A 12,272-nucleotide genomic window follows, 5' to 3' on the forward strand; every position below is an offset into this window, starting at 1 on the left:
TTTCTTGAATATATACAAGCATGTGTGTGTTTTTATATACATAAAATAATTATACACAATGCACCCACATATATTATGTAAGCACAAACTTTTATTTTGGATGCGATTAATCGCGATTAATCGTTTGACAGCCCTATTAAAAACCAATGAGAACCATATTCCAATATTGTGACTGACTGGTAGTATATTGAATGTAAAGGCCCCCTTGCCTCGTTTATTATGTGTGGTGGTAGATGATCAGGGGGACTTTAATGGATTTTAATAGGTGTCCCAATTTGCATACATCTGCACTATTCTATGATATTTTGTAGTAAAATAGTTTGTAGTTAAAAGTAGTTTGTTCACTGAAAATTCCTAAAAGAAAAAGTGCACTTTAAATACCTGGATGATGCAATTAATAAACTGGAAAAAAACAAGTGTGGAAAGTTGGACACTTCGGAGCGGAGGGGGAGAAGATTCAGACTCCAATGATGAATTACAAAATAAGAGTATAAGTGCGTAATGTATATTTTGTCTGTGTCTGTGTGTGTAGCGTGTCGGTGTCACAGTAACGGGTCGGTGTCGGAGGTGTGCCATCAGGAGACCGGCCAGTGCCAGTGTCGACAACATGTGCTCGGACGCCAGTGTGAGGAGTGTATGGTGGGTACACAACACCGAATGCTGTCATTAGCCGTGCTTCCATTACAGACGTGCGCAAAACTTTTGCGATATTTTCTAAATGTTGATCAAAAATTGTTTCCATTAACCGATAATCTGCCACTAAAACGTCAAAAGTCATTCCAAACATCATGGCGACGGATGTTGCTAGGTTTATCCCAGCCACCGCACTGGCCGTTATTATTACGTAGACGTAGACGTGTTATCAAGCATTACCTGTGAGTGTCACATATGAGGTGTTTATCCCTCAGATCTGCTTATCTTCTAGCCTGACTTCGTCATACTCATATTCTAGTGAGAATATGAGTCTGAAACCGCTCCGTAGGGCTTTGATTATGAGGCGTGTCTTAACCGAACCAGGAAAAAAAAACAACCTCTGCACTCAATTGGACAGTCACAACCAATCAAAGCAACGCAGTAAGTCAACTCCTTTGCAAAGCGCAGTTTTCAACTACAGAACTTACTTATTTTAAAAGTTAAATAACGAGTAGGGCTGAGAATTGACACAAATTTCACAATTCGATTCGATTTCGATTCACAAGCTTGCAATTCAATTTCGATTTTGGATATCAGTTAAAATAAATGGCAAATTTTCTCAAGGGAATCAAATCTCTTAACTAATGCTGTAAACTATGGGAGTCTAGTTGTAGCCTATAGGCTTCATTAGCATAATATGAAGGTAATAATGAACTGTTTTGTAGCTACACAAACACTTAAATTACACTTTTATTTATTTTTATAATAAGAAGATTATATGAAATATAAACATTTAAATGGTGACTGTCATAAAAACTTGCCAGATTTGTTCAAATATGCATTAAATATTGAAGAACATTAAGATTATAATGCATATGTAATATGGTGTATATATTTAGCAAAATGCTCCTCTCTGGAGTTATTTTTTCTAGCTGGCCTGACTAACGAGTTGATGTGGGTTTTCTGAGGTAAATATGACGATACATGACATTGATTACAAGCTGTTTAACTGACGTCTTTCCACGGTTGAAACGCTGATTGAGCGAATCAATGTGACATGATACGGATTTGGATAAGTTGTACTCTATCTTTAACACACTTTCAGATGCTCATTCATGTTTATTTGGCGCTGTGACTGGTATTATTAAACCGGAAGAGAGATCAGCGCCGCTGCTTCTCCAGAGCGATCGCACGCCACAGCGCCAAAACATTATTTATATTTTTGAATTTCTAAAGAAAATGGACGTAATTTGAAAATTGAGACTTTGTTTCATATCAATAATAACAAAGGACAAAGATTATTGCGATGTTTTGAATGCGCGCAGCCGCGATACAATGATCCATTCATTCAAATGAAACAGGATGACTAATCGATTCTTGAGATTTAAGAATCGATATCGGTTCGTAAAAATGAGAATCGATTAATATTGAGAAATCGATATTTATTAACCAGCCCTAATAACAAGTGTTGCTCCTTTTACTTACTCCTCCATGAGTGCGACCAAAGGAGAAACCACAACGACCACAAGATTTTCATCACGTCCCATCTTCTTAGCGACCGTCAGAGCCAGCTGATAAGTTACACTTTTGCCGAATCATGTTGGAAGGACGGCAAAAATATCTTTCCGATCGACAAATGCCTTGATTGCAGTTTTCTGTTTGTCGATTAAAATGAATGCGCTGTCGATTTATTTCACAACAGACGCGACAGTGTAATCTATACATCTCAATTCTCCAGCTGCAGTCATCTCTGAGGGAAATCAATTAGCGCTCTTTGATAACGTGATGATTACGTCCCTGCAGATCATCTGTCCATCATCGTTTAAAGCCCGCCCTCGCAATCTGATTGGCCCGTTCATTTTTTGACTGATCATAATTTCTCCTCAATGGATCGAGTCCAGACCAAACTTCCCGACCAAAAAATGTTCTGGCTGGCATCCAGGCTACTTATCTTCATCAATTGTGGCATTCTTTGTTGATTAGACCCAGTGTTCCCGTGATATATTTTACTTTTATGAGTTTAATGAAGACTTCTGTCCAAACACACCATAGCGCATCATTTTTACGTACGTCAGGTGACCTGTAAATGTTTCCATTGCAGTTTTCGAATGGCCTGTTTTCTAAAGTTTTTTTTTTTTTGCCGAATTTGACTTGTTTCCATTGACAGTATTTTCAATCCGCAGTTTGAATGGTAATGGAAACGCGGCTATTGCTAGTGGCACATTTCTTTTTCACTGCGCCAGTACGAGTAAATCCTGTATGAGATCCACAGCGGACACAGTCTTTCATGCCTCTGCCTCTTCATCACCCCGTGTGTGTGTGTGTTCAGCCGAACTGTTGGTGGGATGGCGAGTCCCAGTTGTGTATGCCGTGTCAGTGCAGCGCTCGGGGCTCGGTGTCCCAGCGCTGCGACTCTGAGGGCAGGTGCATCTGCCGGGCCGGGCACGTGGGCCGCAGGTGTGACCTCGTACGCCCGGCTCACACCCGCAGGGAGACCCGGAGACCCGTGCAGCAGGTGCCCATCAGACACATCCAGAGATGGGAGAGCAGAGGGGGCTGCCCTCGAGGGGCCTACCGCCCCAGCACAGGGGTAAACGCACTGCATGATGGGTGCACAGGCTCTATGGGTGTGTGTGTGTGTGTGTGCATGTGTGTGCCTTTCTGTGAGAATCAACATTTAATATCCACCATCCAACCAAACACAGAATGTTCCCCTAATGTTCCTGAATGGTCCCATGAGGTTATTTTTTTGGGAATCAAACAAAAACGTTATAGGAACGTTCCATGTAGGTTATTTTTAGGTTCCATTTTTATAACGCAAGGAGAATGTTCCAGAAACATTCCCTTAAGTTCTAGGAACGTTCTGGGAACCAAAAACTAACGTTCCCAGAACCTAAATTTGTTTGCTGGGCAATTCCAAATGGACAAAATGAAGGCCCGTCCACATGTGTTCTTGTTCCTGAAGCGTTTCACTCGGATATACGGCACCATAAGGAAGAAAAGACCAACGCAACTTCCGTTTCATGATGACTTCAAAGTCCTGGAGGCGCACTTATAATGTTGTAGTGGAAAAATGGCCACTTTCGCCCCTGATTTAATCCCTCTGATTCTAGGGTAACTTCCCATTGCTTTGATTGGGTAGCATTTCTGCTTATGAAATAATGATTATGGTCATGAAAGTTTTGAGTTCTGTTTTTACCACTCAGGCCCCGTTTCCACCTGGTGGGATCGATGGGATCACAAGTAGACGAGGGAGAGTCATTCCCGTTCACACCTGGTGTCTCTTTTGTCCACTTTCGACCACTTCTGTCCTGATTTCTTCCAGGGGACGGTCTGTGGGCGGGTAAATGTATGGGTTATATCTTTTGATCTAATGGACAAAATAAGCTGACGACGGAAAAACATATGGATGATCAGCTTAAAGGAGAACTCCGGCGCAAAATGAACCTTTGGTCTAATTACACATTGTTACCTGGTCAACCGTTATCTGAGATTTGTTTTCATGATTGCCGAATGTAAATAGTTTTATCTCTAAAACAGTTTAGCCTATAACGCAAGTATAACGCTAGTATATGGGGCATAAAGTAATTACCACTTGTTATTACCACTAACAAGGCTCAAAATAGCCCCACAGTAACACGACAGCATAATAAGGGTCCCTACATTCAAACCGAAGCATTGAGAACTTTGTCAGTGTCCAAACAGTTTAAAAAGAAGATATTTTATACACACAGTCAACTTCGCGAATACAGGAAGAAGCCATCTTGGAAAAATAGTCTCTACCAGTCGATCTACGAACGCTGATCCAAGTGCGCCGGTGAGATGTGAATAAGGTGATAAGGTGAGCGCGAACAGTAGGCTACGTGTACATATTGAAGAGAAGAAAACGGTTTGTGTTTGTGTTTCTTCCGGAAACAACGGACCATATGAGATTCTGCACAGTTCAGCGCACTTGGATCGGCGCTCGTAGATCGACTGGTAGAGACTATTTTTCAAAGATGGCTTCTTCCTGTTTTTGCGAAGTTGACTGTGTGTATAAAATATCTTCTTATTAAACTGTTTGGACACTGACAAAGTTCTCAACGCTTCGGTTTGAATGTAGGGACCCTTGTTATGCTGTCGTGTTGGTGTGGGGCTATTTTGAGCCTTGTTAGTGGTAATAACAAGCGATTTTTATTTGTCATTACTCTATGCCCCATATACTAGCGTTATAGGCTAAACTGTTTTTAGAGATAAAACTATTTACATTCGGCAATCATGAAAACAAATCTCAGATAACGGTTGACTAGGTAACAATGCGTAATTACACCAAAGGTTCATTTTGCGCCGGAGTTGTCCTTTAATTTCTGCTGTGTGTTAGAAATCAGGAATGGATAGAGAACATTGTGCTTGATTTTTCATCTTCAAACCAAACTAGGGTCTTCATCCGACAATGTTTAAATGTGTACTTACTTCTCACAATGTATGTGCATTAAATCAGTATATGGAGAGTATCGACGGTCTTTGTGGCTGTTTGAACACATCTCCAGGTCAGAAGTGGACAAGCTCAAAATGTTTCTGTTCCCATGTACACCTGTGGTTTAGTGTTATTCACTTGTGATACGATCAACCAAAGCGCTTATAAAGGGGTGGATCAGGATTTTGGACACCGCGCCTCATTTCCAAGTTACCCTGTGTGTTATTTATCAGTGGAGACCGTTTTCAACAATTTTCATCCAGTCGTTCCAGTTGTATAGTTTGCCGATGCTAGCCCAGATAGCAAACTGACATTGAATCAACGTGGAAATATGACATCGAAACAACGTTGATCTGACATTGTTTTGCTCATCGAATTAACGTTGAACCAACGTCAGACGCGTCATTCTTTCAAAGCTAACGGAAAATCAACTTGAAATCAACGCGTTGTTTCAACGTTATGAAAGCAAACCAATTTTCGATTTTCATTTAGCTTTGAAGAATGCCGCGTCTGACGTTGGTTCAACGTTAATTCGATGAGCAAAATCGACGTTGTTTCAATGTCATGAGAGACGTCGTTTCCACGTTGATTCAATGTCAGTTTGCTGTCTGGGAGGCTAACGCGAGTAAACGGTAACTGCTAGCCTGCCATTAAAAACAGTTTTACCCACTCCACAGTTCACCAAACGCAAATACATTATATTAGACTATCGATGTAAGTGCCTGTTGAGAGATTGATGTTAGAAATCAAACTACTTTTGCATCTCAATGATCGCATTACATTTACAGGAACTAGTTTCTCAGCAGCGGCGGGATTTTACTTTGCTCTGGTTAGTAGTCCTGCGCCGAAAAGCAAACATAGACCGAAGCGCACTACAGTCGGGACTACCTCTCTCTCTCTCTCTCTCTCTCTCTACCCCTCTCTCTCACTACCTCTCTCGGTTTGATTAGTTTGATTTATTCTCTCAACAGACACTTACATCGATTATAATTTCTTTGCGTTTGGTGAACTGTGGAGTGGATTAAACTGTTTTTAATGGCAGGCTAGCAGTTACCGTTGACTCGCGCTAGCCTAGCATCGGCGAACTATACAACTGGAACGACTGGATGAAAATTGTTGAAAACGGTCTCCACTAGGGGTGGCACGGTACATGAAAAAACACCCGAACCGTTCGGTTCGCTTGTCTCGGTTCGGAGCGTGTGTGCGTCTCACGGTTCGACGCATGCGCAATGTAACCTCGTGCCCGTATGTGACGTGTGTTTTCTTTTCGCGCGACATAAGCTTGTTCGAATTGGACCGGCGCTGCACAGAGCGATCGTTGAATAACATCAGTCTAGCGCGAGTCGGCTCCGTATGCATTCATCACTTTCGCGGTATTTGATGTCATTAACGATCGCTCTGTGCAGCGCCGGTTCAAGTTAATAAACAAGCCAGTAAAAGTGGAGTATTATGGAGCGCTGCAGGTCACGGCACGCGGAGAAATGGAAAGTGGGAGAGATGAGGGAGTTGGAGGATGCGCCAGCGTCGTATAAGTCTATGCTATAAGTCCGGTGTGTGTGGGAACATTTTGGATTTCATGTTATGATATTTTAATTTAACTACAGTGGCACTTTATGTATAGATAAGAGCTTCAGTCATACGTTTCCAAACCCTGCACTTTAATTTTAAGTGGAAAAAAGTTCCCTCACATTTTGGGAATAGAAGCATTGTTGATACTGTTTTTGTGTTGAGGTTGAACTTAAATTTCACTTTATGTTTATGGCCTTTCCTATTGCTATAGCTAAATTATCTATAGGCAAGGTTTCATGTATATTGACATTTAAAAGACAGTGTTTTAAGAGTTGCTCTCTTTTTCGTTTAAAAGATAGAATTTTGGTAAGAGCTACAAAAGTAAGCAGTTGATACATGAAAGTTAATTTCTTTGTGTAAATAAGATTTATGTGATAAAAATGCACAAGTTCTTGTAGAGATAGTGATACACATTCTCCTTTTTTTTGTGCCAAATAAACAAAAAGCATGTCAATTTCTTCTCTCTTGCTGTATCTAAATCTCACCTAGCTTTCCTCTGAGATAGTCCAAAAATGTGCTTAAAGTCAAAGAGTGAAATTCAGTTTGTGCATGATTGCATGAATATAATATATATTTTTTTAATACTGTATCCTAAAGTGTGGATAATTAAGCTATATATCACATGCTGAAGTACATTTCTGGAGTGTTAAAGATTAAAAGAAAAAATAACAAGAACCGTACAGAACCGAAAACCGTGACCCTAAAACCGTGATACAAACCGAACCGTGGGTTTTGTGAACCGTGCCACCCCTAGTCTCCACTGATAAATAACACACAGGCTAACTTGGAAATGAGGCGCGGTGTCCAAAATCCTGAAGCCCCCCTGTAAACAGGGCCTTATATGACTAAAGTTTGGGGAAAGTTTGATTTCTCAATTCACAAGCTCTTGAACTGAACTTCTGTGCTGGTGTGTGCTCACACATCTAACCTTTTCCAGACTCACCATCATCATCATGAGAGGAAGAAACCAGACAGCAAACTGACATTGAATCAACGTGGAAATATGACATCGAAACAACGTTGATCTGACATTGTTTTGCTCATCGAATTAACGTTGAACCAACGTCAGACGCGTCATTCTTTCAAAACTAACGGAAAATCAACTTGAAATCAACGCGTTGTTTCAACGTTATGAAAGCAAACCAATTTTCGATTTTCATTTCGCTTTGAAGAATGCCGCGTCTGACGTTGGTTCAACGTTAATTCGATGAGCAAAATCAACGTTGTTTCAATGTCACGAGAGACGTCGTTTCCACGTTGATTCAATGTCAGTTTGCTGTCTGGGAACACATTCACATGCAACATAAGAAACTTGTCTGCATGCTTAAGTAGACGACTTTTGTGCAGTTCTCAGCGAATGAGACTCAATATACTGTGTTCGCGTAAATAAAAAAAGACAGCGTTTACTTTGGCTTTAAAGGTGCTGTATGCAACGTTTAGCGACCTCTAGCGGTGATGCAACAAGAACGCTCGTGTTCGTGCTCAATCTCAAGAGCGAGCGATCATTCACTCCCAGCCACACGGAAACTTTCAACGCAACGCGAAATTATCACACATGCTGGAAACTAATGTAAACTCCCACTGCAGATACAATAATAGCCTACTTTTATCAGCTTGACGTTGAAGTAATGCTCTGTGCTCGTACCATGATAATGTTACAATAAACTGCATTTAGCCGACATGTGATGTTATATAGCATAAGCCATTTCTCTAACTATTCGTGTATCTTTCACAATCAGCAAAGGTGAATGTATAATATGATAATGAAAACGGTTAGTGAACTAAACTGAACAGTTTCAGTGTATCAGTAAGATCGTAGGAAGTAACAATACCGTACTGAACGTGTCTGGAAATGTGTATAAACAATATGGTAGTGGGATGACGACATTAGTCAGTACGTTAGATCTAGTGAATAAAATAAGTTACATACTAAATGTTATACTAATGTTATCCTGGAACATTCTTTTGTATTCATGTAATGTTGTAGTTTACCTTGTCATTTCACATGAGTTTACTATGTTGATCCGCGTTTTCGTCCGGAGTCGATCAGATTCACGTTTTGCCTGACGAGCTTGAGCAGATCAAAACTTTTTTTGTTTTTTTATATTTATGTGGAGTTTGTGTTGGAGTTTTGGGGGGTTATCAGACTCCATGTCGTCAGCTGAAGTGCCGTTGTTCGCATGATAGACTGTAGGATAGAGAGGCTCGGGACTCGGGAGCGCGCATGCACGTCACTTCTGATGGATTTCGCAGGAAATCCGACCCGGAGACCTCGCATATAAATAAGAATATTGGCCTTCAGAGGTAATGGCAAAACCCGAAAAGTGGATCGTTCCAATGTGTGATTACAACCCCTTGAACACAGGCAATTAAAAAAAGGATTCATTTTATAAAAATAGTTACATATAGAACCTTTAAGAAGGTTGGAACATAATGTGCACAGTTTGCTTTGGCTTTTAATTACTGTATGTGTTTTTATGTAACATTAGCGCTTAAGAGAGTTGATCCGTCTCTGCGGGCAGAAAGCACATTGTTCTTTTTTTCTGTTTTAGTCTCTTCTTAATCTTTAAAAAGGCACGCTTACGAGTTCTCTTGGAAGAGAGTTTTGTTGCTTTGGCTTGCAGCTTTGCATGATGGGATGTGAGTGTGTGTGTGTTGTGTGTCTCGTCATATATTTGGCATCGGTGGAGTGGCACTGACAGCGTGTGCCAGGACCAGTTGTCATCGGTTGCCACGGTGACCGCGCACCTGTTCCTAGCAGACAGATGGCTGTCAATCACCCCGGAGCAGTGGCTTCACGTCCACATGCTGTGTGCAGATTTATCAGCTAATCCTTGATCATTAAAATGAAATTGTTGGTGGTTTACCTCTTTAAAGTCTTGATACAGTCTTTACGGTGAGTTGTCAGACACTGGTTTGCTCTGTGTCGTCTGCATGCCGGTTCAGAGCCGTGATCAGAGTTCATGAGGGGCTTCGGCTCTCTGAGACACTAATGGCGGTTGTGTGTATACATGTGTGTATGACTGTAAGACACATTCCACAAGTACAGGTACAAAATTGAGCTTTATGCTCTTAGTCAAATCCTCCCCCTCATTTAATAAACCATTAAATACATGTAGAAAAAAGTATTTATTTGTTTATTTTAGGGCTGTCAAACGATTAATCGCGATTAATCGCATCCAAAATAAAAGTTTACATATTATATGTGGGTGCACTGTGTATAATTATTTTATATATATATAAGTACACACACATGCTTGTATATATTAAAGAAATATTTTCATGTATATACTGTATATAGATTTATATATAATTTATATTATAATATATAAATATAATTTTTAATATAATATATAAATATAATATATAAATATATTTTTTTATAGATATAAATTTTGTTTTTCTTAAATATAGATGCATGTGTGTGTATTTATATATACAAAATAATTATACACAGTGCACCCACATATATTATGTAAACACAAACTTTTATTTTGGATGCGATTAATCACGATTAATCGTTTGACGGCCCTAGTTTATTTATTTGATGTTGGGTATTGAATTGGATCCGGTGTTTGTTTTGTGGTTACCAAATAATTAATTTAATTTTCTCTTTATAAAAGCTTCAGGTTGAGCTACAGTCGGTGGAAAAACTGATATTAAAAATAAAAATAAAAATAATACAAACTAAGGTCTCTAATCAGTCCCTCCAGGATTTCACGATTTTTTTTTGTGATTTTTGCGATCAAAATGACTGATTTTGTGGTGGTAATTTCCAAAAATTTGTGAAAAAATTTGCGATTTATATATAACATTTACCATAATAGTATTCAGTCCTTCCAGAAAAAAGCGCAGTTTTTTTGTGATTGTTGCGGGCAAAAATTGATTGATTAGCCTACTCGGCCCGTTTTCTTTAAAAATGCGATGGAATATGCGGGATATTTATGCGATGAAATTGCAGGAATTTGCAAAAATTGAGAGAACTTGCAAAAATTGTGGTTTGATGAAAAAGATTTCTCTTTTTCAGTGATTCCCCCAACATCCTGTTCTCACTAGGCTAATTTAAGAGTCAATTCTTATTACTTCCTTTGATAAGCAAGCATACTGCATCATAGAAAGTGCTGGGAATATTTAATTTCTCATCTTGTTTTATTTCAGACCGTAACGAGTGTAAATAAGGTGTGGCCCCTTTAAGAGCTGCGCGTTCCCTGTTGAACTCTCTGCAGTGTTATATGTGCGCCTTGAACAACCCATGTGTGCGGGTAATTTCTGTTTGATGCTACTTCTTTTATCTTATGTTGTTTATTAAGTAACGATGTGACGGTAGAACGTGTGGCAGACAGTTATACGAGTTCGATTTGTAAGATGTCAATCGCCTCCGTGAGTCTGTCCGGCGACGCGTAATTGCGTCACTTCATAACGTTCCCATGGAAACAGGGGGAAATGGCTGCTCTGGTGTGAAGCAAACGCAACATTTTTCAACTTTCTGCTAAAATACACGTGACTTTTTTTTGCAACGAAAATGCGAGGATTATGAAATTATGCTAACCCCGCATATTTTGCAAGGAAATTGGCAATTTATGCGGCGAAAGTGCGGCGTATTTGAAAAAATGCGGCCCTCGCATAAATATGCGGACTTTGGCTGATTTTGCATTGAATTCAACGATCGCATAATCGCGTTTTTCTGGAGGGACTGTCTAATGCATCTTAAACACTGTACATTTTTAAGTACAATCAACTTGGATGCTTAGAGTTGTATGTCGGATCTTGTATAACTTAAAAATACTAGAAAATTGCTTAACTTATTTTGATGAGTTAAAGTAACTTAAAAAGTTTTTTTTTTTTAAAGTTTCACTGTAACTTTTACAGTGAATAGTTCTTTCAAAGTAGATGGTAAATGAGCTGCTTTCTTAAAACTATTTTGTACCTTATTTGTGGAAAGTGTCACAAAGTTTACAACAGCCTTATTTTAACATCTCTCTCTCTCTCTCTCTCTCTCTCTCTCTCTCTGCTCCGCATGGTCTCTCAGTCTGGGTTTCACATGCAGGGCTCCCAGGGCTGCGTCCCATGCCATTGCAATTCCTTCGGATCGAAGTCGTTTGATTGTGACGAGAGCGGTCAGTGCCGCTGTCAGCCTGGCGTGACGGAACAGAAGTGTGACCGCTGCGCCCCAGGACACTTCAGCTTCCAGGAGGGCGGCTGCACACGTAAGAAGTCAAACCTCTGGAACGGGGAGGTCTAATTCAGTCCAGGTCCAGATGTGTGTTTAGATGCATTGTTACAGTAAATCCAGAAGATAGAACAAAACACAAATGAGATCTCAGTGAAGGTACATTATTAATTTCCCTCTTGCCATTTCTATGGAGCACCGAAAATATACCGAAAAATAGTTTATTAATGAATTAATTTCCATTATTAATTTCCCTCTTGCTGAAAACATACCAACAAATAGTATGTCAATTATTTATTGGTTTTTTTCATTCCCTTGAGCTTTCTCTCACAAAACCTTTTGAGCTTGTTGCGAGCGATCACAGTTTCTCGGCGTAAAGCTAAACATTTACAAGAAAACACGGTAGCACTTTAGTTGAAGAGGTAATCACTAATTGATCTGAAT

The 12,272-nt window shown here is 39.8% G+C and overlaps 1 protein-coding gene across 4 annotated transcripts in view; it reads left to right on the forward strand.

Annotated features, from left to right (window-relative positions):
- Positions 1 to 12,272, forward strand: part of lama2 (laminin, alpha 2) — a 303,798-nt gene that overhangs the window by 184,589 nt on the left and 106,937 nt on the right. For 3 of the 4 annotated variants that reach the window (XM_089118333.1, XM_089118331.1, XM_089118334.1), the window contains exons 20-21: positions 533 to 639; positions 11,688 to 11,865. In XM_089118333.1, coding sequence (XP_088974459.1) covers positions 533 to 639; positions 11,688 to 11,865 — 285 coding nt within the window. Of the gene's footprint in view, positions 1 to 532; positions 640 to 2,962; positions 3,224 to 11,687; positions 11,866 to 12,272 lie in introns of all 4 variants that reach the window. The other variant, XM_089118335.1, reaches the window with a different exon arrangement.

Source organism: Pimephales promelas, chromosome 13 (genome assembly GCF_988280905.1).
Source record: "Pimephales promelas chromosome 13, fPimPro1.hap1.1, whole genome shotgun sequence".
NCBI lineage: Eukaryota > Metazoa > Chordata > Actinopteri > Cypriniformes > Leuciscidae > Pimephales > Pimephales promelas.